Source organism: Camponotus floridanus, unplaced genomic scaffold (assembly GCF_003227725.1).
Source record: "Camponotus floridanus strain SB8 unplaced genomic scaffold, Cflo_v7.5 scaffold26, whole genome shotgun sequence".
Classification (NCBI taxonomy): domain Eukaryota; kingdom Metazoa; phylum Arthropoda; class Insecta; order Hymenoptera; family Formicidae; genus Camponotus; species Camponotus floridanus.
Window position 1 is genome coordinate 991961 of NW_020229392.1, and position 19560 is coordinate 1011520.

Genomic DNA, 19560 nt, shown 5'->3' on the forward strand with positions numbered 1-19560 from the left:
TTTTCATCATAATATTATTGTTCATGTCGAATTTTTCCCTAATGTGTCGTTATTCCGTAAGCGGCGTCGATTGTCGTATATCGGAATTGGTAGAAGTCTGCGGAACTAGAACGCACATCTAAAGATACACTCCAATCATAGGCAGACGTACCAGAGTAAACACAATAGTTAGGAGCAGGTTAGAAATATTCCAAAAAAAGAAAAAGAGAAAGAAAGAACAAGTAAGGATCAAAAATTAAATTTAGTGCTCTCTTTTTATTTTATATATGTTATTTTAATGATATCTAATATAATTTGTTATAGGTGTATATATGAAAGAAAAATGTATCTCAATATCTGGATGTCTGATTCAAAAAGCTGATTAATTTAAATATAATGTATGTATAGCTTAATTGTTTTTAAATAATTAATCTAGTCTACTACTTTCTGAATACTTTACAGAGCTACTGTTTATAATATATATATATGATATAAATTTTTTACTACATATCTCATGATTAAACTTACTACTGATTAATTAATTGTTAGACTAAATCAGTAGTTATACTAGAAATAATTTTAATAGCTCGTATTGCATTATTGTATATTGCATTATATTTAAATAAACTTGTATTAACATTAATAATAAATGATATTAATAAATGATAACTTCAAACTTTGATAATATGTGATAATCAGATGGGGAAGAAAAGAAATATTCAACCTCCGTCAATAATGCCAGGGCGGATAAAAGTGGAAATAAAAGATGAAATAGGTAATAATGCTTGAAATGGTAATAACTTTGAAAAAAGTACAAGCTATTAAAAGTAATAATAATTGTTTGTGTTATTGAGTTGTAAATATAGTTTGGATTATGTTTATATAGGAGATAGTGATATCTTAGTAGCAAGGGATCGTTTGAAAGGTGCTCTTCGAGAATTATTACAACATAGTGATACAGGTTCATCAGGGGACTCAGGCGAAGAAAGTTCTGCTCAGGATTATAAACATTCAATAAAAAAAATGTAAAGTTCAAAATATTTTATATAAAGTTATCTCTGTCCAGGATCATTAATTTTTTATATAATTACAATATGCAGGACAAAATCTATTAATTCTCAACAACCACGAAAAGTCCGACGTCGCCGACAAGTACAAACTGATACAGCATTTCATCATACATATGTAATGAAACTATTTGATCGCAGTGTTGATTTAGCTCAATTTCAAGAAGACACACCACTTTATCCTATATGTCGTGCTTGGATGGCTAATCAACCAAGGAATCCTAATTTGGTCCCTAAGTAAGTAAAATTATATAAATTTGTTTATGTATTATTTATATTCAGATTTGCTTATATTATATTTAAGTTTTTAATACTATATTATTTAGGATGTTACATATTGAATGACATGAATTCTCATATATTATGGCAGTTGAATATTATTATATTTTTTTTATTATTATAGTATTTTTATATATATAATATATGTGATCTCTTATAAAATTCCATATGTATATCTTAAATTCAAAAAATTATATGTATATAACAAAAATAATATACATTATATACATATAATGTTTGTATATGTATGGTGTGTGTGTAAATGTAAAATGTGAATACATGTAATAATGATTTAGTTAAATTATCACAGAAGTATTCTTAGTTTCTCTCTCTTTCTCTGTATACATATTCTATATTTCTATATAGAACTAAGATAAATATATTAATTTGTATAAAGAATACGTAGTCCAAGTCCAGAAATAGTTAATGAAGTCAATATAACAAATAATTTAATTGATGCTAATGGAGAGCTAAATGATGTCCATTATTTACCAACTCCTTTACCTCGTGAGGAGGCCATACCAAGAAATCGCATTCCATCTCCTATACTCGCAGAAAAGGACGAACTGAACTTAGATTACGTGAGTAAACAATTTTGACAAATATTTGAAGTTTAAATTTATTAATATTAAAACAGTATATATAAATAAATTGTATTAAACTTTTAAAAATAAGAAAAGTAAATATATGTATATTGTTCATATTTTCTGTTATTTATATATTTTAACAAATAAAAATTGCATGTAACATAATTACAGGAAGGCCAAACTCTTAAATCGCGGGAGCAATTAATGAAGGAGCATACTACACGATGGAATGCTATTCGCAAAAAATGGCATCAGCAAGCCCATAAAAATGAACAACGTTATATACAGAGTGCTACTATACTTAGCACCATTTTTACAAAGTTTGTGTACAAATTTGTCTATTAATAAGAAAAAAATGATTTTTCTTCGATAAAAATTATCGTGATAGTAACTAATCTTATACTATTTACTATAATTATAAGATGTTATATGTATAATTTTATTCTATGTATATATATATATATATAAAACTTTAATTGTTTTAGGGCGCAAGCAGAGTTTGAATAGCAGAAATATGGCAGTCCAATGACTGCCAATTCTTGTATAACTGATAATTCCATTTGTAATAATTTTTATTACGTCGTCAAGGAATAATTTCTTATTTGTCTTGTTTTTCAACATAACTTCATTGGTAAATGCAAAATGGGGCTATATTTATACACGTCTTATATGAATGAAGTTTTTATTTATAATGCCCATAAGAAAGTTGTAATCATATTTTAACAACATTACAAAATATTGAATTCTGACTTTAATATAAAAGAACATTATAATACTTGTAACTTTATTCTCTTTTAATAAAAGTACACAATATATAATAATTTTTTTCATTGAAACACCATATTTTACTACGAGCTTATGCATACATACACAATCCTCTAATATAGTGTATCAATCAAATAACATGTAAAAATAAAATTTACTTATCTTAAATATAAATATCGTTAATCTGTGCTTATATAAAATTTTGTATGCTCAATTTATTTTTTCGCATTAAACTTTGGAAGGGGATGAACACATATTGATAAATACTTATATGTAATTCCTAATAATTCATTATATATCATTGTATTGAAATATTACATACAATTGTTATTGTAGATATGAAAAGGGATCTTCGTAAAAATGTTTGATTTAAAATTATGATTATTTTTCTGTATTCTAATTGTAATTATTATTGTGCACTATATAAATGCATAGAAGTAGAGATTAAAACTGAGGACAAAGGACCAGACGAATAATTCTTGAAGGCTTGAGAATTACATGCCTTTTATTGTAGATATTAACAGTCATAACTTACATTATTTACTTTCAGTTAATAGGATTTACACAAACGCTATTTGATTATTTGTCAATTGTGACTGTACTTTTTTCTTAAAGAGCAATTGTAATTTTCAAGACTTCCCTATGTACTTATTAAAATGTCTAGATTTCATTTCGTTTTATATAAAAATGTAGCTAAGAGAGAGAGAGAGAGAAAGAGAGAGAAAGAAATAAATAACATAATTTAAATTATTAACTTGATTAACTATTACTATATTATTTTCATTTTTTGACTTGTATCAACTATTATTCTCCAATAACAAATGTTCATTGTAAGCAACATTATTATTCCTTAATGTACTTTGCAATCTATAAATTGTATAGGAAATGATTTTTTCATACAGCCTCAAGACGAGACTGGAAGATTTTTTATGTTTTTGGAAGTATACTGTAATAAATTTTTTATCACTATTGCACACACACTTTGGAAGTTTATTTGTCTGTCAAAGATAGTTCTAGCACTTGGCGAAAAGTTTCTTCTTCTAACAATCGTCGTTGCTCCTCTTCTATTTGTTGTTGCTCGGAAAGTTTTAATGCTAATCTCAATTGTTCTGCTGTGCCTTCTAAAGAGTCACTATCTTCATTTTCATTTATACCCGCTGAATTTGTAGTACCTTCGGCAGATCCAGTTGTTTCTTGATATAACACTAAGCTAGCCTGAATCGCCCTGTATAATAAAAAATTTAATTATTTATACATAATTCCAATTTGACGCAATTTTTTTTTCAGATTTTTAAAATATATTATAAAGTCTAATCAATGTAGTTTGTATATTTAGGAATAAATTTCCTAAATTTGCTAATAATTTACCTGGAATTAATATTTTTACAATAAAATCACCCACCTGTCTGAACATTAATTGTAGCACAAAAATACATGCACAAAATTAATAATAAAATATATTTTCTCAATGATAACATTTACTAAAAACATAACACATGAATAACATTCTTTTTAACATGTTTATTGTATACCTCTGAAGTTGCCTTTCTTCTTCAGTAGCCATATTAGGTGTAGTTGGTCTAGATGGCTTTTGTGCTTTTAATGCTTCCCATATATCAACCTATGTAAAATATTTTCCATGTAAAAAAATAGAGATAATCATATCTTATATATATATATATATATATATATATATATATATATATATATATATGTATATATATTACAGATGCAAGAAAACTTTGATAATTGTATAAACACACAAAAAAAAAAGATACCTCATCACGTTCACTGCCAGCTTCTAGAAGACTTTGCTGAATAGCAAACTGCAACAAATCATCTTCCTCTTCAATACTAAATTGTGTTCTGACTTCTGCACCTATGTTCAAAAGTAATGTTCATTAAATACCAATTGATATATGTAGAACATAATGCATAAATATTAAACAAAAATTTTACCCAATTTCGTATATCCATTAGGTGCCTCAAAACAAATATCATCGACTAAGCAAGTTATACGATTAGTTTCTTGTAAATGGCCCACATGTGGTACTTCTTGATCCAACCCAAATATATTTCCAAATGTTATTCTTGCATTGAGAATATGAAATAAGGGAATTTCTAGAAAAAGATTATTAATATATTATATGTGATTATATTACATAATTACTAATATCCATCATATATAATAATAATAAATTAAGGTCAACCAATTTTAAAAGATAATATAAATAAGATCGTACCAATTTTAACGGGAAAACCAGCTGGAAGTTGCATTTGAATAAAATCTTTCAATTTTGCAAAATGTGAACTAGATATAGCCATTAAATCTACAATTGGCATAATTTGTTCTTGAAGACTCAATGGATAATCTTCACTTAACCATAAAGTTGCCTAAAAATAAAAAAGTTTAAATTAGTAACAATTATAACAATATTAATACACGTAAATTTACTGAACTAAATTAAATAGTAACTCATTAAATTATAACGTATAATTATAATAGATATATGTCTCTCTTTATATATATATATATATATATATATATATATATATATATATACACAAAATATATAATAGATTTTTATATCGATTTGTAGTACCTTAAATTTTTGAATTTTTGTATTAATTTCTTTTGGTCGACCTATATCTCTCCCATTTAGATCAACGGTTGGATCAAAGTATTCTTCAATAGTAATATTAGAGGGATTACCTATGTTATTAAATTCTTCCTAAAATATATAATTTGACTATAATATATTTGTTTATATTTATGTGTATGTGTGTGTACGCACATGTGTTCGTGAGTGTGTGCGTGTGTGTGCGAGTGTGTGCGTATGCATATAAAATTACTCTGTGATTAAATATTATTATTATTGAGAAAAAAATTACACTAGTAGTTATAGCGCTGCAACTCTCCTGTTGTTGCTCTGCAATACCAAGAAATGATTGTAAAGGTGTTCTCGGTGCCCGAGCTCTTGCTTTATCTGCTTCGGATAAATGCTCCAATCGCGTTTTAGTTATTAATTCCACATTACTCGCGCTAAAAACTTTACATTCGTGACCATTTACTACTTCGCTTTTATCGGAACGCCATCCCCATAGACCTGCTTTATTGCTAATTTAACATATTAATAATATTTAATTAATAAAATAATTTTAAAATGGAAATATTGTGTCATGAATTATTATAATGATAAATACCGTTCAAAACTAATTTTATCTGTATCTATATACGTCGTAACTATAGGATTAGTAAGTCGAGCTATCACGCCTTCTTCAGATGGTTCCATTAATTGTATATTATCATCTCCTATAAGTTTCATATGTTCAACATAAACTTTTCTGGTTTCATGGTCTACTTCCATCATCGTTGCCCCATCATCTATAAAAATATCATATAAATTTTTTAGATTATATTTATATTGCATATTATATGAATAATTCACATAAATATTGAATTTTAAGAAAAGAAAAATTCCCCATTTTAATATTGTATTATGTGTGTTATACCAACGTATTTCAAAATATGTCTTATATTATTTAGTTGCCAATTTATTAGATTATAATCAATATAAATTAAATAAAATGAGAAAAAAAACATGAGAAAAATTATATAATGTTTATATAAAAAAAAAGTCTCCTTTGTTGATCCATATTAACATCTTTATTAAAATTCTAATATATAATGCCTATATTAAATGTTAGAATCATATCACCTGTATTATGACCACCCACACTGAACACATAACTGCGTTCACATCTAATTGCCAAAGGTGGATTTGATGCAGCTTGCGTTATACATATAGAATTTAGTAACAAACAAATAAAATTGTGGCATTTCCGAAATATAATAATCAATCAATTTAAAAAAAATAAAGTTATAAAACAACCATGCACAGTTAGTAATATTACAATGTTTATTAAAAATATTTATATACTTACTCTGTCCTTTGAAGACATAACTACGATTGCCACGTTGCCAATTTGCATGATCAAAACCTAGCAAAGTAGTATCTATCCTCACATTACTACCTTGTTTGTAAACTTTATAGGTATCGCTTGGACACATCCGAGATGCAAGAGGAACTGGGCAACAAAAATAATAGCAGTTAATCATATGTGTTATAAAAAAGAATGAAAATATATGTTAAAGTATTAAATTCAAATTATGGATTAGTTAAATTAACCAACAATATAGCAGGTTTTAAAAATTACAGATAAAAATCAATATTATTAAATCATTTATTCTTACCCCAACTTGTAAATTCCCATTTCATTTCTACATAAAAATCAGGTGCCTGAAAAAGATTTTTGTTGTTAGGATTATTAAATTAATAATTAAGAATAAAAGAAAGTCAATATCATTATTTCTTACATAATTATCCATACAAAAAATATAAATTAATTTAATTTAATCTTAACAAGTAATTTTTCAATCATCAAAAAAAAGTAAATATTCTTCAGAAATAGCTATATTGAATTTTAACAATATATTTAGTTAAATTGATGACTGACCTGTTTAAGTTTGTGAAGTAACTCTGGTATACCAGCAACTCGATTACAATATCTCTGATAATCTCTCCTAGCAAGCACTAATTGTAGCAATTCAGGATTCCCTGTACCCACTGCTTCTTGGACCACTGTTTTAAAACAAATTAAACTGATTATTTATATATATCCTTTGATGTAGCAGTAAACATAAATTTGTTCAAAATATAAATGTCTTATTATAAATAGATAATAGCAAATTACCACTCCATCCCTGAGTATTCTCTGTATTAACATTAGCTTCATGTTGTAATAAAACTACAGCAGAATCTGCATGACCTAAAGTTACTGCTAGCATTAATGGTGTCCTTCCTCGATTGTCATGTTTTTCTATATCGTGCTAGAAAACATTTAAATATTTGTATATAATTAATATTTCATGTTACATCAATATAGTTAACAAAAAGAACAAATTTTGACTCATATCTTAAATATCTTTACCATACTACCTAATAAAATAATTATTATAGTGATATTATATCTTTATTTTTTGTCAATATTATAAGAAGTTAAAATAATATATCAAGTATCAAAAATATGCCATGTTAAAGTATAACAAATTGCTTGACTGTATCTCAGTAATACAATATCAAGAGTCACGCAAATCTTTACATACGTAAGGTTTCTCTCTTTTTATAAGAGGCTTCAGACACGTCTTTTAATATAAGATACTATACAAACTTGGACCAATGTATACGCATGAATTAAAAAAATATAATTATAAATTTAAAATTGTTTAAAGATATGACAATGATATGATAATATATTGTTCAAAACATTATATAAATATAATACTTTATCATATATATTGTGTTTATAGCTGATAAAGCTATTCCTATAAGTCATTATAAATATAAATATAATTGTTCCTATCTATCTTATCAATGTATAAATTAATCTTATCCATATCTTATCAATGTATAATATTTATCTCAAAGAAAGTATGTAGCCACAATTAATAGAAACAATTTTTATTTTCATTATCTTTTGATGATACCTTCGTAACATGTAGTGTTTATAATATTTACTTTGCATATTTGCCATTCAAACAGAATTATTTTTATTGAGAGAGAGAGAGAGAGAGAGAGAGAGAGAATTTATATGTATAAAATAAAAATATTAATTTTGTTAATATATGAAAAAATAAGATGTATAATTATTATACATAAACAAAGTATCACAAACACAGTAGAAAAAAATATCTACGATAGCCTGACATTTATATTGTATGCCTCATAAAGAGCTATAATTATCGTGATCAGCTGATAGATTCACATAGAACGTTATTTTTAAAGTATTGTAACATCAATCTGGATAAGTAATATATGAAAAGAGCACACTAAATAAAGTACTTTAAAGTGACAAATACATCATTTTAACTGCTAATAGAATATGTATAATAAAATTCATCACTATCGATTTACATCTAACAATTACGCAATTATCTTATTGTAAGATATTAATTACACTGAAAAAACTTATTTTCATTGATAACTAAATTGTTAACATGGAATACATAGAAGAAGATATAAACCACAATCGGTAAATACGAATTAAACCGCATTTCGTATTAATTATGTTTTGTGCAGTCTCATATGCTTCGTGGGGACTCTAATATCAAATGAAATGAGTTGCAATTAAATGGAAAGTCTGTTGCAAACCTGATTTGTGGATAGTTCCTTGTCGAGTTCTACATAGCTGTTATGCCAAACAAGCCAGTGTAGTGGATAATTCTTTCGTATAGTATCTATATTCACCATTTCTACGAGATCTGATTAACATTAACATGCAATAATGTTTATTGTAACAAATACCACGAGTCGAGCGCGCGATATGAAATTTTGACAGCGGAATACATGACATTAGGCGAAAAAAGTATCGGTCATTGAATACGTGGTATTTGAAAGAGACACGTCAATATGCAGAGATACTGAATTACAATAGTTTTGAGTTGTGTTCAAGAATCTACTTATCAGATAGAATGGCGTTTGACTGACCTATCAGGATAAGAGAGTCTCCCTTCTTTTTGATTTGATTCGTCATTTCGATGCTACTCTACTCCTATGAATAGATTTTCGAACACAACGCAATAATCGAAGGATGAGCGGGAAAATTTAAATATTCAAGCTGTAAAATTGGCGCCGAGTATTGCTAGCTAATTTCAAAATTTTTTTAAAATGCCATTTAATTGTATAAAGAACCAAAATAATGTTACCCTATTTTTAATTATCTTACATTATTATTTATGTATAAAATATACCAAAATAACGTTCTCCTATTTTTAATTATTTTACATAATAATGTAAGATAATTAAAAATAGGAGAACATTATTTTAGTGTATTTTATATATTTATTTTATATATTTTACATATTTATATATTTATTTTACATATTTGTAAAATTGATAGCACTATTTCTCAATTGCAACAATTTTTCCTTTTTTTAAATTCGTAATAACAATACATATTATGGATATTTTTTATGTGTATCTTACAGAAAACTCGATTTATAAAACGTTAATTTACAACATTTGATTACATCTTTCTGTGAAAAAAATTGATTTATCAAAATGCATGCATCATATCTACAAATACATACATGTATCCGACAAAATTAGTGTGATGAATTTACAAGGAAAATTTGTACAATATTTATATAAATTTATTTAAAAAAGTAAGATATACTTGTATTCGCGTATGTACATTATTTTGAACTTTTACTTTATTTTAGGGAATACGAAATCATACGTAATTACATAATAATCGTGAGATTAATATATAAAATTAAGTATCGCACCGTGTATACGGCTATATTTACAGGCACGTGTTACAATGAGAAAAAATATTTTTGCCCTCCTAGACGGGGCAGGCGCGGGAAGGGGGGAGGGAGAGAAGGAGAAGGACGGCAATTTACAACACGAACTGGAAAAGATCGCCTTTACGAACACTTACGAGTGAAGTTACACGAATGAACGCGCCGAGCTCCCGGATCGCCGGGCACCGATTGACGTCACCGATAGAGGCGGCCAAGATGGTTGTCAATGTTGATAAGTGGTTTGGTTACGCGGAGGAGCTGCAGTGACTAACGTCGCGTCCTGACTGCGGAGTCGGGCCTGGCGGCCGGCCAGTTATGCCCGTGAAATAAGAGGGTTCCCGTCCTCCCCGGTGAGGATCCGCGCGGTTTTCGGATCGAGCGTTGCGCGCGAGGAATGGCGGACGGCGAGGAGGAGATACGACGTGCCCTAAAGGACGTGCAGTCTATGATCGACGTCTGCGCCGAACGACTCGAGGGCCTGCGGACCCAATGTTCCACCAGCGCGGAGCTCACCCAGCAGGAGATAAGGACGCTCGAGGTAACGGAGTCTCGACGATAATCGGGCCCCCGTTGCCACCTGATGACCCTCGATAAGCGGTTCCTCTCCCGGCGCTTTCTGTTGTTGTATCGCGATGTGTTGATTGTCAACAAATTGTCAACAATTTATACCGTCGTGTCTGTATCGCCGTTTGTATCCGGCGAATTGCTGGATGATGATCTCGACGGAGAGTTCGCGATTTAATTTCACCTCGTTGCGCTCTGATCATATGCAATACCTTGATTTTTCAGGATGTTTGCTTCTTATTTTCATAATCTACGATTGAAAAATTTGAAAATTTTGATATGGTTGAGCATGGTATTGCGATACCATGCCTTTATCATAATTTCTTTTTATGGAAAGGTAGATATTGAGAGATCATCTATAATTTTTCTGGGTTTATAATATGACATTTATGATATATATAGTTTGGAAGCATAGACTATAAAATTTAATTTACATTGTATCATATATAATATAGCACTTTGTTTGAGTATGCCTATCTTGAAGTATTATAATTAACTGATAATTGTAAAAAAAAACTTTAACAAAACTTGGATTTAAATAAAATTAATATGTATATAAATAAGTAATATATACTTATAATTTTCTTTGTGAAGCAATAATATTTATATTTTGTGTTACAATAACTGTAACACAAAAAGTAAAACTTATATATATTTAAATATTATTTGTAGGGGAAATTGATAAAATTATACTCTAAACAACTTGTGACAAAGGCCAAATTAACCGATTTAGCAGAGATGAGACAATATCCGTCGTTACAACAATGGCTACGGGTAGTAGGTCTCACCCAGGAATCGATTCAGGTAATAATGTACAGAGATATGAGCAGATTCTTTACAATTCATTTGTTATACAATTTATTGTATGTGTGCAAAATTTTACTCCATATCTCAATTTAAAAATTAAGTTATAATTTCTCTTCATAATATTTTATTGTAATAATTCTAGATGGTCTGTAACAAAGCTAGTTCCCTTGAGGCCCTGAAAGAAAAGTCTGAGCATGAATTGAGCAGCATGCTAGGTGAAAATAATGTGCGCCGTGAGGAGGAACATCGTAGGCTCTGCAGAGCATTACATAATTTACGGCGATATACAGGTGAATAAAATCTGTTTTAGGAAAAAACAATATATTTTTTTTGTCTAAATATTTTTTTCTCTAAAAAATAATATATATTTTGTTTCATGCTTTGTCAGATGTTCTTATAAAAGGAGACATGGAAAACAGTGACATGAATTTATATTGGGATTCTTGGGATAGACATCATTTACGCACAGGAGCCTCTCCTAGGCCCATTCGATCTCGCACTACACGAAGTTCTGTTCCATCAGAAGATAGCATTCCATATCATAATAACAATAATCTCAATAGCGATATCTTGGCACAAGCTTCTTCTGTAATATCTTTGATGTCAACTAGTCCTCCTTGTACCCCTCTATTGCAGCAAAGGCAAAAATATGGTAAATATGAAATTTATTTTAGAACTTTTTAGAATTATCTTTTTAATTATTTTTTGTGCTCCACTATGTTTTAAAAATTATATTAGTCAATTTTTAATATAACACTAAAGTGTCACTGAAAATATATATTTGATATATACTTAGGTATAAAATGTCTATTTCCTATATAAAATTAAGCATTTGGAAATTATATTTGAATCATCCATATATTTTGTTTTCAAATATATCTAATTTCTATTAAATGTGAAAAGCATTCCTGAAATCTAGTGTTTTAGCATCTAATTTAAGCAACTTATATTCACTATATGTATACAATAAATTTTTTTTAATTATAGGAACTAAATTTCCAACAACTCCTCCTCCATGCAAGAAGCATCAGATTGGTGTGCAAAGTAGCACATCACAACCTGAAGTGTTTCCATTAACTAAGTCAAAATCTCATGAATCACAATTAGCAAATCGTCTTGAAAATATACAACTTGATAATGATGATACTTCATCTAGGTAATTTATTATATAATCTTTTAGGTATATATCAATTTAATATTATATATTATTCTCATTTTATGATAAATATTACTTTCACAAATCTAGTTTAATATAAAATATTTGTAAATTACATATTCTAATGTATTATTCTATACTTTTAGTTCTGGAAATGACTCTTCTGTAGGAAGAAAAAGTGATTCCACTATAAAAAGAAGAAATCGTCTACCAACAGAACCAAGTTCATGCTGTAGTACGACAGACTTTATGAAAGCAGAGAGTCTCTTGCCAAACAGTAATAGTCCTATTAAATCTCCACCTTACACTAATCCAGAAAATGATGATAACTGTTTTAAGGGAACAGGTACATGAAAGAAAAACTTTATTTTAACATTATCAATAACTTAATGCAATATTTTATTTTATTTTATTTTTAGTAACAAGTCTCCAAGTGCCAAAATCTCCACGTACTCCGACTATGACTCGGACCATGGGTCATATAATTGCTCATCGCTTTACCAAAACTTTTAACATGATGGCAACTAGATGTGACTACTGTGAAAAGCCGATGTGGGGATGGGGCACTATTTTAAAATGCAAGGAGTGTAAATATAAGTGCCACCGGGAATGTGAATCCAAAGTACCTCCCTCGTGTGGCCTACCTCAGGAACTCTTTAATGAGTTTAAACGAACTCTACAAGGTGATGGTATGTATAAACTTTGCAATTTTAATAGTACTCATAAAAGCGCTTGATTTCTTTTTTCATGTTGCTTTTAAATTTCATTACAATGAGATTTTAAAGTAATATGGTATAAGATACATTAAGTTGATGAAAAATAAATTTTTTTAGGTATAAATGCTTCCCCAATATTAAGCAAGCCTGGCATAACATCTCCGAATCATCATAATCCAAATTTATTAAAAAAAGACCGAAGACGGTCACATGCACATGCTTCTATGAATATACCTTTTCAGGTATATTATAATCTACAACTATAATATTTCTTTTTATTTTTTTAATTTTTTTTTTAGTAAACTTTGACAAAGATATAAACAAATTTTTATATATAATGGTGTAAATGTTGACATTTCATATTAGTGGATTATTTTTCATGATTTTCTATAAATATAAACGAAATAATAGAGAAAGATTCCAGATATTTATATATATTTAATAATTATTTATATTTTATTAGACTCCAGATTCTAGTTCAAATACCTCGAGCTGTAACAGCTCAACGCCTTCTAGTCCAGCATTGCTACCTGCCAATACTACCCAGACTCCACAGGCGCCTGTCAAACAACAATTCTATTTTCCAGGTAAAGAAAAAAAGCATTTTTATAGGTTGTTGTTTTATCGGATTGAACGCGTTATTTATTTTATTTACAGATGTACAGAATGAAAAAGGAGTGACACATGAAACGCACAGATTTGAAGGTACAACTATGTCAAGTGATAGTGACAGAACAGTAAGTGTTTCTGGATCTGGTAGTGTCAGTACAGATTCAGAAAGGACACCGGTGAGAGTTGATTCTCAAGATTCTCAAGTTTCTGATAGTGAAATACCTGGGGATATAAGTCGTTGGCCTCGACAAAATAGCGTATGTGTTACATTTCATTAAAAATAAAATCTTGATACAAATGTGAAATGTCTGATAAGAATAAATTTTATGTCTTGTTTTTTTTTTTAATCACAGTTGTCGATGCGAGAATGGGACATTCCATACGATGAATTAAAGATTGGAGAACCAATCGGAACGGGAAGATTTGGTACAGTATATAGAGGCAATTGGCATGGAGATGTTGCAATTAAAGTCATAAATATGGATTATTATTTAGACAATGATAAGATATTAGAAGCATTCAAATTAGAGGTAAAAATATACATATTTACTAGTTAAAATTAAATTCGGAATTTCATAATAATGAGAAATATTTTATTTTGATTATTATAGGTAGGCACATTCCGAAAAACACGACATGAAAATTTAGTTTTATTTATGGGTGCTTGTATGAAACCTCCTCGATTAGCTATAGTGACTAGTATGAGTAAAGGCATGACACTTTATACTCATATTCATTTACGAAAGGACAAATTTAATACGAATAAAACTACTATTATAGCTCAACAGATTTCTCAGGTATGTATGATTTGCATAAATATTTTTCAAGTTATTATATATATTTATATCCATATAATTATACTAGCATTTGAATAAATATCATAAAAAGGATATTAAAAATATGTATATATAAATTGTAACATAAGTATAAAAAATGTTATTTATATGTAAAAGCATGCTATAATAATTCTTTCACTGTTATGTAATGTGTATTCATGTATTTTAAGTAATAATTTTATCTTATAGGGTATGGGATATCTCCATGCTCGTGGCATAGTACACAAGGATCTTAAAAGCAAAAATATATTTTTAGAAAATGGAAAAGTTGTAATAACAGACTTTGGTCTATTCAGTGTTACAAAGTTGTGCTATGGAAATAGGTAAATTTATATCTTGTAGAATAAAATTTATTCTCATTAGATAAGTTATACTTTTATGTTACTCTATTAAGATACAAACTTATCTCACATATATATATTTAGGAAAGGAAATGGACTGAATATACCACCTGGTTGGTTATGTTATTTGGCACCTGAGATTGTTCGACGACTGAGACCGCAACAAAACCGAGATCAGGAAGAGTTACCATTTACAGCTGCTTCTGATGTTTATGCATTTGGGTTAGTATATTATCTTTTACAAGATTCACACTTTGAAAATTATATATATTTAAATATTTCTAATGTTTTATTAAGAAAAATATAATAAATATAATAAAAAATATAGTAAAAATATAATAATAAATATAGTAAAAATATAATAATAAATGCGTGCGCATAAACACAAAGCAATAAAGATTGTTAGCAATAGAAATTGTTTAAAAAGATACTTTCTGATAGGACTGTCTGGTACGAATTATTATGTGGTGAATGGCCATTTAAAGGTCAACCTCCCGAAGCAATTATTTGGCAAGTTGGAAAAGGAATGAAACAACCTTTAGCAAATTTGCAAGCTTCTCGTGATGTAAAGGTATATACATGTTTAAAATGTATATATAATTAAGCATCATTATTTTATAAATTCCGTGCACTATTTATAAAAGTTGCAGAAACTTTATAATTTTTTTTTAGGACATTTTGATGCATTGTTGGTCATACCATGCAGACAAACGTCCTGATTTTACAAAGCTGTTAACTACACTTGAAAAGCTGCCTCGCAAAAGGTTAGCACGTAGTCCTTCTCATCCTATACATCTTTCTCGTTCTGCGGAATCTGTGTTTTGAACATTTAAGTCTATTTAAATACGCTGTTGTTCTTGTAGTGTAAATATAGAACTGTGCAATTATTGCCAGATCTTTGTTCGTGAAGAGTAAAATAAAAGTCACTGAAAGGGTTTGCTCTCGTTTGTATTATTAATTTATTAAAATGTGCAATGAAAGAATATTGATGTTAATAATTGAGATTGTTAATAAATTGTTTTAAATTAAATATGTATCTTTTATTGTGAATAGATAGAGTCATGATAGTGAAAAAAAAAGGTTTAGGAGTATGCACACTTATATATAAGTAAGTAAAAAAGATTTAGGAGTATGCACACTTATATATAAGTATGTATAATTTATATTTAGATATATGTAAATCTATACTTCTCTGAAATTTACAAAGAAACTGCAGACTCTTACACAAATATATAATTGTCAACAAATTTTTTTTATGTATGCTATGAAATAGTTCTTCAGTGCACGTTTTAAAAAATATAGGTTCAACTCTATTTTTTTCTCAGGTAATATTGTAAATATATTTTATCAAGAATAGTGTAGGCAAGTGATAATTTATTTTAAATAAATTCTATGTTATAAATAGATGAGAGAATTCTCACACAAAAAACAGATAAATACCTTTAAATTTAGTAATAATTTTGTTTTCAAATATATAAAAAAACAATATTATATAATTTTACAAGTTTATATTATTTAAAACATAATACATCGAGATTATTTGTCCCAAATATTTCTTTCACATATTCGATGTATTTTAAAACAATCTCTCTGTAAAAATCTTGGATATATATGGTTTTACAAATTAATCATTAATCATTTGATATAAAAAAACATCTAAATATTTCTTAAATATTTTATTTGAAATCTTATTATTTGTGTGTATGAATAATTGTGACAAAAATATATTTCTAAATTTGTTCTTATTCTCTGAAAAAAGGCTATCAGTTAGAAGAACTGTTTTACAAAATGTACAGATATTTATAGAGTTTTATTTATGTTACATCAACGTTCTTCATGTAATATTATATTTTATAAATATTATTAATGAAATAATTTTTACTTGATATTTAAAATGAATGAAAAAATAGAAACAACAGAAAGCATATACATCGTATATAATAAAATACTTATTGATATGTTACATTCTGTTTTCAATGAATTATTCAAATAACTATGATGTTCAATTTATTTAAATATTTATCTTTATTTGAAATCTTATTTTTATTACTCAACATAGTTTTGATGAACAGATTATTCATGCTCACAAATAAATTTTAATTTATATCATGATATAACTACATTTTCTCTTAAAAAAAATTTATCCATTACACATTTTCTGTAACTCCTGTAATTGTCTTTGAAGATGCGTGGCACGCAATTTATTCAATGCTATTCTCTTTTCAAATGTTTGTACCAAAGGCTTTGTAATAATATCTGTTATATGAATCAACGCTCGTGTTCTGACTGAAAGGAAAATTATTTATATTCCTTGAGATTTGTTACTTTAACTTACTTTCGTATTATCAAAAATTATGTATATATATATATATATATATATATATATATATAATGTATATATATATATATATGTATATATGTATATATGTATATATATATATATATATATATATATATATATATATAAAATTATATTATTTAAAACAGTATGTAGTTATATAAGTTGTTATATTATTTATAAGTTGTTAAAATATTTTATTAATCTAAACACACATTATATTCTTTTTACTATAATAATATTCTAATATAAAATAAACAGAATGATACATACCAGCATTATTATGAATACTGGCAAGGACATCTGGATGATCTTTACAAGCTTCAGCCATATCTTCTTCTTCCTGTACCAAAATTTTTGATAGGTCTGTCATTGTCTGTAACAGTATTTACTTTCAGATAAAAGACACAATTTTTTGTGTCTCTAAATTGTCTTGTGCACTCTAAATTTCCCTATGACAAATAATTTTAAAATCTTACTCTCAAACATCTATCTGAAATATCTGGAGTATGTACTATTTCCAATGGTATTTCTGTAGCTTCACCATTATCTGATTGAAAGCAATTTAAAAAGATTTCATGTTCCTATAAAAAAAAATCATTATTATATGATGTATCATTATAATTTATCTATGTCAATAACTTAATATTTTATAAACTTATCATTTGTCTCTCACTCTCACACACACACACATATATATATATATATAAATTTAAAAATTCTATAATATTGCTTAATTATTTATAACAATTGATTTAATAAAATCAAACAAATTTCCAGTGATATGAGCCGTTTCCATGTATTTTATGAATGTTGATGCAAATATTAAGATGAGAAAAGTATATGTACCTTTGATTCTTTTCCCTCTGAAAATACTGAAAATATCAAGCCTACAAAGCTGTGATCCATTGTTTGATAAGTAGCCTGAGTTCTGACATCTATATAAAATAAAATAAAAATAATGAATGTAAGAAGAATTGTTTATATAGAATTTATATTAACATTTATATTACTTAAACATTTTGAAAAGAAATATTTGTAATACATACCAACATGTGATGGGCAAACTGTAATATGTGGATGTGAGTGATACCAGCCGAGAACACGCATAGGTCGATTTAATTCTACTGTTAATCGTTCAGCTTCAGCAGCAGCTTTCAATAATTGCTCAGAAGAAATTTCTACCCTATCTTTCTTTTTGTCTAAACGCCGTAAAATGATAACAGCTGATATTTTAGCAATTCCACAAGCAAACTAAAACACGAGTGATTAATATTCTACTTGTTTCATTAATTTAAAAAATATGAGAAAAAAAACGTTAAAAATGTTAAAATGATCTAAAACATACATTGCCAATTAATAAACCCATCACTTCAAAGTTTTCGGTTGATAAGGCATGTTGCAAACATACCATATAGACATCTGTTTGCAGCTCTACTTTTTGCAACGAGGAATCATCCATTGTTTATATAAAGATATTAAACCTGTAAGATAACAGATGTAAATTATATTTACAAAATATAACTATTGCATCTGATATATATATATATATATATATATATATATATATATATATTGCAAAAATATTACAGTCAGTTTATTAAGTTCATGAAGCAAAACAAGAATATAATTTTAAAACAACGACGAATTAATAATTCCATCTGAATTCTAAAAATTATCCGTTTTTTACGATAGAAAAAATGTAACAATACATATTAGTATTACATGTACATACAATTAATTTATTAAAACAACATAACCTCTCTTTTAAATTAATATTTCCCATACTTTGATATTATTGAATATATATATTTTTTGAGTTATTCTTTTATTTTGCTTCTAATTAATATAATTAAAAATACACTGATACGTACTTTACTACTGTGTAATCAAATGTAAAAATCTTTTCGTCGGTTCAATAAATCTTTAAATCCTTCGTTTTGATCTGACGCTCGTTAAAAATGTCTCATCTGACATTTATTATTGTTGTTATTATTATTTAGCGCAACAGCGTTGGATCACAATTAATCAGCAATTCATAACAAATTGACGAATGAGATAGCTCCCTTTCATTGCTCGCTAAAAGCAAAACAGCATACTCGAAGAGGAGTGGATCCAAAGGTGAATTCTTCTCCCATGAAGAGACG

At 27.6% G+C, this 19560-nt stretch overlaps 4 protein-coding genes across 5 annotated transcripts; 2 read left to right on the forward strand and 2 right to left on the reverse strand.

Moving 5' to 3' along the window:
• The first annotated feature begins 79 nt into the window (after positions 1-79).
• Positions 80-2631, forward strand: LOC105257035 (protein lin-37 homolog). The gene is made up of 8 exons (XM_011267381.3): positions 80-221; positions 304-377; positions 679-754; positions 866-1004; positions 1080-1283; positions 1723-1906; positions 2084-2232; positions 2398-2631. Exons 3-8 carry the CDS (start codon positions 679-681, stop codon positions 2417-2419), a joined length of 774 nt encoding a protein of 257 aa, XP_011265683.1. The 5' UTR covers positions 80-221; positions 304-377; the 3' UTR covers positions 2420-2631.
• Positions 2632-3426: 795 nt separating this feature from the next.
• Positions 3427-9118, reverse strand: LOC105257034 (ankyrin repeat domain-containing protein 13D). Of its 2 annotated transcripts, XM_011267379.3 has the most exons (14): positions 8890-9118; positions 7433-7568; positions 7196-7320; positions 6933-6978; positions 6623-6766; positions 6397-6468; positions 5882-6062; positions 5570-5795; positions 5281-5409; positions 4921-5071; positions 4637-4798; positions 4456-4556; positions 4210-4298; positions 3427-3902 (listed from the first exon to the last, which is right to left on the reverse strand). In XM_011267379.3, the coding sequence occupies exons 1-14, from the start codon at positions 8986-8988 to the stop codon at positions 3668-3670; spliced, it is 1896 nt and encodes a 631-aa protein (XP_011265681.1). In that variant the 5' UTR covers positions 8989-9118; the 3' UTR covers positions 3427-3667. The 2 variants fall into 2 exon arrangements, with proteins under 2 accessions (XP_011265681.1, XP_011265682.1); XM_011267380.3 differs by lacking the exon at positions 6397-6468 and having other exon boundaries at positions 3429-3902; positions 8890-9117.
• A 1080-nt stretch (positions 9119-10198) lies between these two features.
• On the forward strand, positions 10199-15914 carry LOC105257033 (kinase suppressor of Ras 2). Its single transcript, XM_011267378.3, has 16 exons — positions 10199-10581; positions 11280-11411; positions 11557-11704; positions 11803-12066; positions 12402-12570; positions 12717-12916; positions 12990-13259; positions 13404-13528; positions 13750-13873; positions 13944-14155; positions 14252-14428; positions 14510-14695; positions 14924-15057; positions 15160-15297; positions 15517-15646; positions 15748-15914. Exons 1-16 carry the CDS (start codon positions 10438-10440, stop codon positions 15898-15900), a joined length of 2706 nt encoding a protein of 901 aa, XP_011265680.1. The 5' UTR covers positions 10199-10437; the 3' UTR covers positions 15901-15914.
• Positions 15915-17106: 1192 nt separating this feature from the next.
• LOC105257032 (lys-63-specific deubiquitinase BRCC36-like) lies at positions 17107-19452 on the reverse strand. Its single transcript, XM_011267376.3, has 7 exons — positions 19288-19452; positions 18762-18897; positions 18463-18667; positions 18263-18351; positions 17893-17997; positions 17687-17789; positions 17107-17361 (listed from the first exon to the last, which is right to left on the reverse strand). The coding sequence occupies exons 2-7, from the start codon at positions 18873-18875 to the stop codon at positions 17216-17218; spliced, it is 762 nt and encodes a 253-aa protein (XP_011265678.1). The 5' UTR covers positions 18876-18897; positions 19288-19452; the 3' UTR covers positions 17107-17215.
• Positions 19453-19560: the final 108 nt, after the last annotated feature.

Coding starts and splice junctions, on each gene's coding strand:
- LOC105257033 (XM_011267378.3), top strand. CDS start 10,438: ATGGCGGACGGCGAGGAGGAGATACGACGTGCCCTAAAGGACGTGCAG. Junction 13,260..13,403: donor ACGAACTCTACAAGGTGATG/GTATGTATAAAC, acceptor AAATTTTTTTAG/GTATAAATGCTTCCCCAATA. Junction 13,874..13,943: donor ACAACAATTCTATTTTCCAG/GTAAAGAAAAAA, acceptor TTTTATTTACAG/ATGTACAGAATGAAAAAGGA.
- LOC105257032 (XM_011267376.3), bottom strand. CDS start 18,875: ATGGATGATTCCTCGTTGCAAAAAGTAGAGCTGCAAACAGATGTCTAT. Junction 18,668..18,761: donor TGGGTTTATTAATTGGCAAT/GTATGTTTTAGA, acceptor CTCGTGTTTTAG/TTTGCTTGTGGAATTGCTAA. Junction 17,362..17,686: donor CAGTATTCATAATAATGCTG/GTATGTATCATT, acceptor TTTTCCTTTCAG/TCAGAACACGAGCGTTGATT.
- LOC105257035 (XM_011267381.3), top strand. CDS start 679: ATGGGGAAGAAAAGAAATATTCAACCTCCGTCAATAATGCCAGGGCGG. Junction 1,284..1,722: donor AATCCTAATTTGGTCCCTAA/GTAAGTAAAATT, acceptor ATTTGTATAAAG/AATACGTAGTCCAAGTCCAG. Junction 1,907..2,083: donor ACGAACTGAACTTAGATTAC/GTGAGTAAACAA, acceptor ACATAATTACAG/GAAGGCCAAACTCTTAAATC.
- LOC105257034 (XM_011267379.3), bottom strand. CDS start 8,988: ATGGTGAATATAGATACTATACGAAAGAATTATCCACTACACTGGCTT. Junction 7,321..7,432: donor GAATACTCAGGGATGGAGTG/GTAATTTGCTAT, acceptor GTTTTAAAACAG/TGGTCCAAGAAGCAGTGGGT. Junction 6,063..6,396: donor TGTGGGTGGTCATAATACAG/GTGATATGATTC, acceptor ATATTTTTATAG/ATGATGGGGCAACGATGATG.